The following is a 1,922-nucleotide window of genomic DNA, read 5'->3' as shown; positions in this document are numbered from 1 at the left end:
ATATGTTCCATCCCACACGTATTGCAGTTTCTCAACCATAAAGTTTATGATGTTTATATAAGTTATTGTTTTTAGAGTGTCTCTAAGTTGTCGAAACGTTATTTCTGCTTTCATAATAGCTTTGAAACAATCGTCAGACACTTTATATAATTTACCATCCTTATAATCATGTAAATCAATAACAAATCCATATGGATGATTATTAGGACCTTGCCATAATACAGCATTAAAACATACATCACAAGTATTGCACACTTTCTTAATGCTATGTATCACAGCTCCAGCAATATCATATATGATTGGCTATTCCCACTTATCTAACAAGTTTAAATGGACATATGTCAGTTCTGGTATGTACATGAATAGCTGATGAAGCTTCCATGAATGTTTTAACCTCCTTTTTTTGGCATTTTTCAGTTGCCAATTGTTTTGACACGTCAAAGAAATTTATATTAATACTTTCGAGCTCATCCACTGAAATGTCAGTGTCATAACTAGTTGCTTTGGAGCAAGAGGAAATTTGTGTCATAGTAATGAGTTTCTTTACTACCTATAATAGGGATATTTGTTACATCTTTCAAGCATTGTACAGTTTGTCGAAATCTTCGTATATAGTTTTCGTATTACAATGATTTTCACTATTTTCAATTCCCTCTACTTGCAATGAGGGAATAGCAGATGTTTTCAGCCTTCGAAGAATTCCATTTCCTCTTGTGTTCTCTACATAATCCTCAGGAACAAAGTGCAACTGCAACGAAATAGACAATACATGATAAACATACACACATCTAAAGGCATGTTTCAATATTTTATGAATCCTATAACATACCTCACAAACTCTGCTATTACATTTTAGACTCCACCCGGGACGGTTACGAGTAATCCAAGCTACCCACGCATTTCGATGTTCCACATTCTTCTTAGGAAATTTATGCATACATAGTCCATCTTTTTCTGTTGTTGTACAACCAAATACCTCACACACTTTTACCATCTTTATTCACAAACTCTTGATTTCTATAAAGACGACGAATGTAATAAGTTTATAAAAATATTTAAAAATATGATCACATTTTCTCTTAATTAGTTACAAGTAAACAGAAATATATTACTGATTATTGTATGATATAGCCCTCATCCACACAAAATGCATATATTTACGATGTCCCAAAAACTTCACGAATGTCCTACAATTTTTTTCTTAATAATATTAAAAATATATTAATCTTTTTCACTCACCTAACCTGATGTAACACGTTACTTTGCACACGTGCACACGGAATCAGCTGCGGGTCCGATAGCCTCGGTTTTGATTGGTGCCGCGGTCAGCCAATCAGCAAGCGTGCCCTCAATGTCGCTTCTTTGATTATCTAGGCCTCTAGTCGGACTTACAACGCAATTGTGTAAACTGAAACTAAAAATAATATATTTTATATTAATTTGATATTGTCAAGTAAAATAATATAATAGAAGAATATTTATAACAGTTATACAAATTTATATGGATAGATCCATTATAGAGTATATATTTATATATGATTATCTTTAACCTTATAAATATACTTTCACATGATTACACATGATAATATACTAGTATATAAAACCATATATGGCTATATAAAGGAAGTATACTTAAAGAGATTTAGCCATATAATATTGTTCAAGATTATATTTCCATTTCTTATATGACTATACATATAATTATATATTTACTAATATGAACAAATAAGAGGTATTTTTTCCCGAGTATATAATCATATATGCTTATATATGGCCATATATAATTATATGGAATCCGATGGATCTCGACGTACGAGGCGGGTTCGCAGGTGGGTCCCGCAAGGTTCGCGGTGCTGGGCCTCCTCCTGTGGAACCTTGCGTTTGACTTGGTGCTGAGGACGCTCATTCCTCGTGGTTGTCAC

At 33.0% G+C, this 1,922-nt stretch overlaps 1 protein-coding gene across 1 annotated transcript; it reads right to left on the bottom strand.

The window, feature by feature from the left end:
• Positions 1-308: 308 nt before the first annotated feature.
• LOC112455479 lies at positions 309-1,292 on the bottom strand. Its single transcript, XM_025017418.1, has 3 exons — positions 1,240-1,292; positions 830-1,017; positions 309-748 (listed from the first exon to the last, which is right to left on the bottom strand). Exons 2-3 carry the CDS (start codon positions 992-994, stop codon positions 578-580), a joined length of 336 nt encoding a protein of 111 aa, XP_024873186.1. The 5' UTR covers positions 995-1,017; positions 1,240-1,292; the 3' UTR covers positions 309-577.
• Between the last annotated feature and the right edge of the window lie 630 nt (positions 1,293-1,922).

This window comes from Temnothorax curvispinosus, unplaced genomic scaffold (genome assembly GCF_003070985.1).
Source record: "Temnothorax curvispinosus isolate PA1 unplaced genomic scaffold, ASM307098v1 QBEX01006119.1, whole genome shotgun sequence".
Lineage (NCBI taxonomy): Eukaryota > Metazoa > Arthropoda > Insecta > Hymenoptera > Formicidae > Temnothorax > Temnothorax curvispinosus.
The sequence above is the reverse complement of the archived record's forward strand: the minus strand, read 5'-3'. Positions and strand labels throughout refer to the sequence as shown.

Coding starts and splice junctions, on each gene's coding strand:
- LOC112455479 (XM_025017418.1), bottom strand. CDS start 994: ATGGTAAAAGTGTGTGAGGTATTTGGTTGTACAACAACAGAAAAAGAT. Junction 749..829: donor GTAATAGCAGAGTTTGTGAG/GTATGTTATAGG, acceptor ATTTCGTTGCAG/TTGCACTTTGTTCCTGAGGA.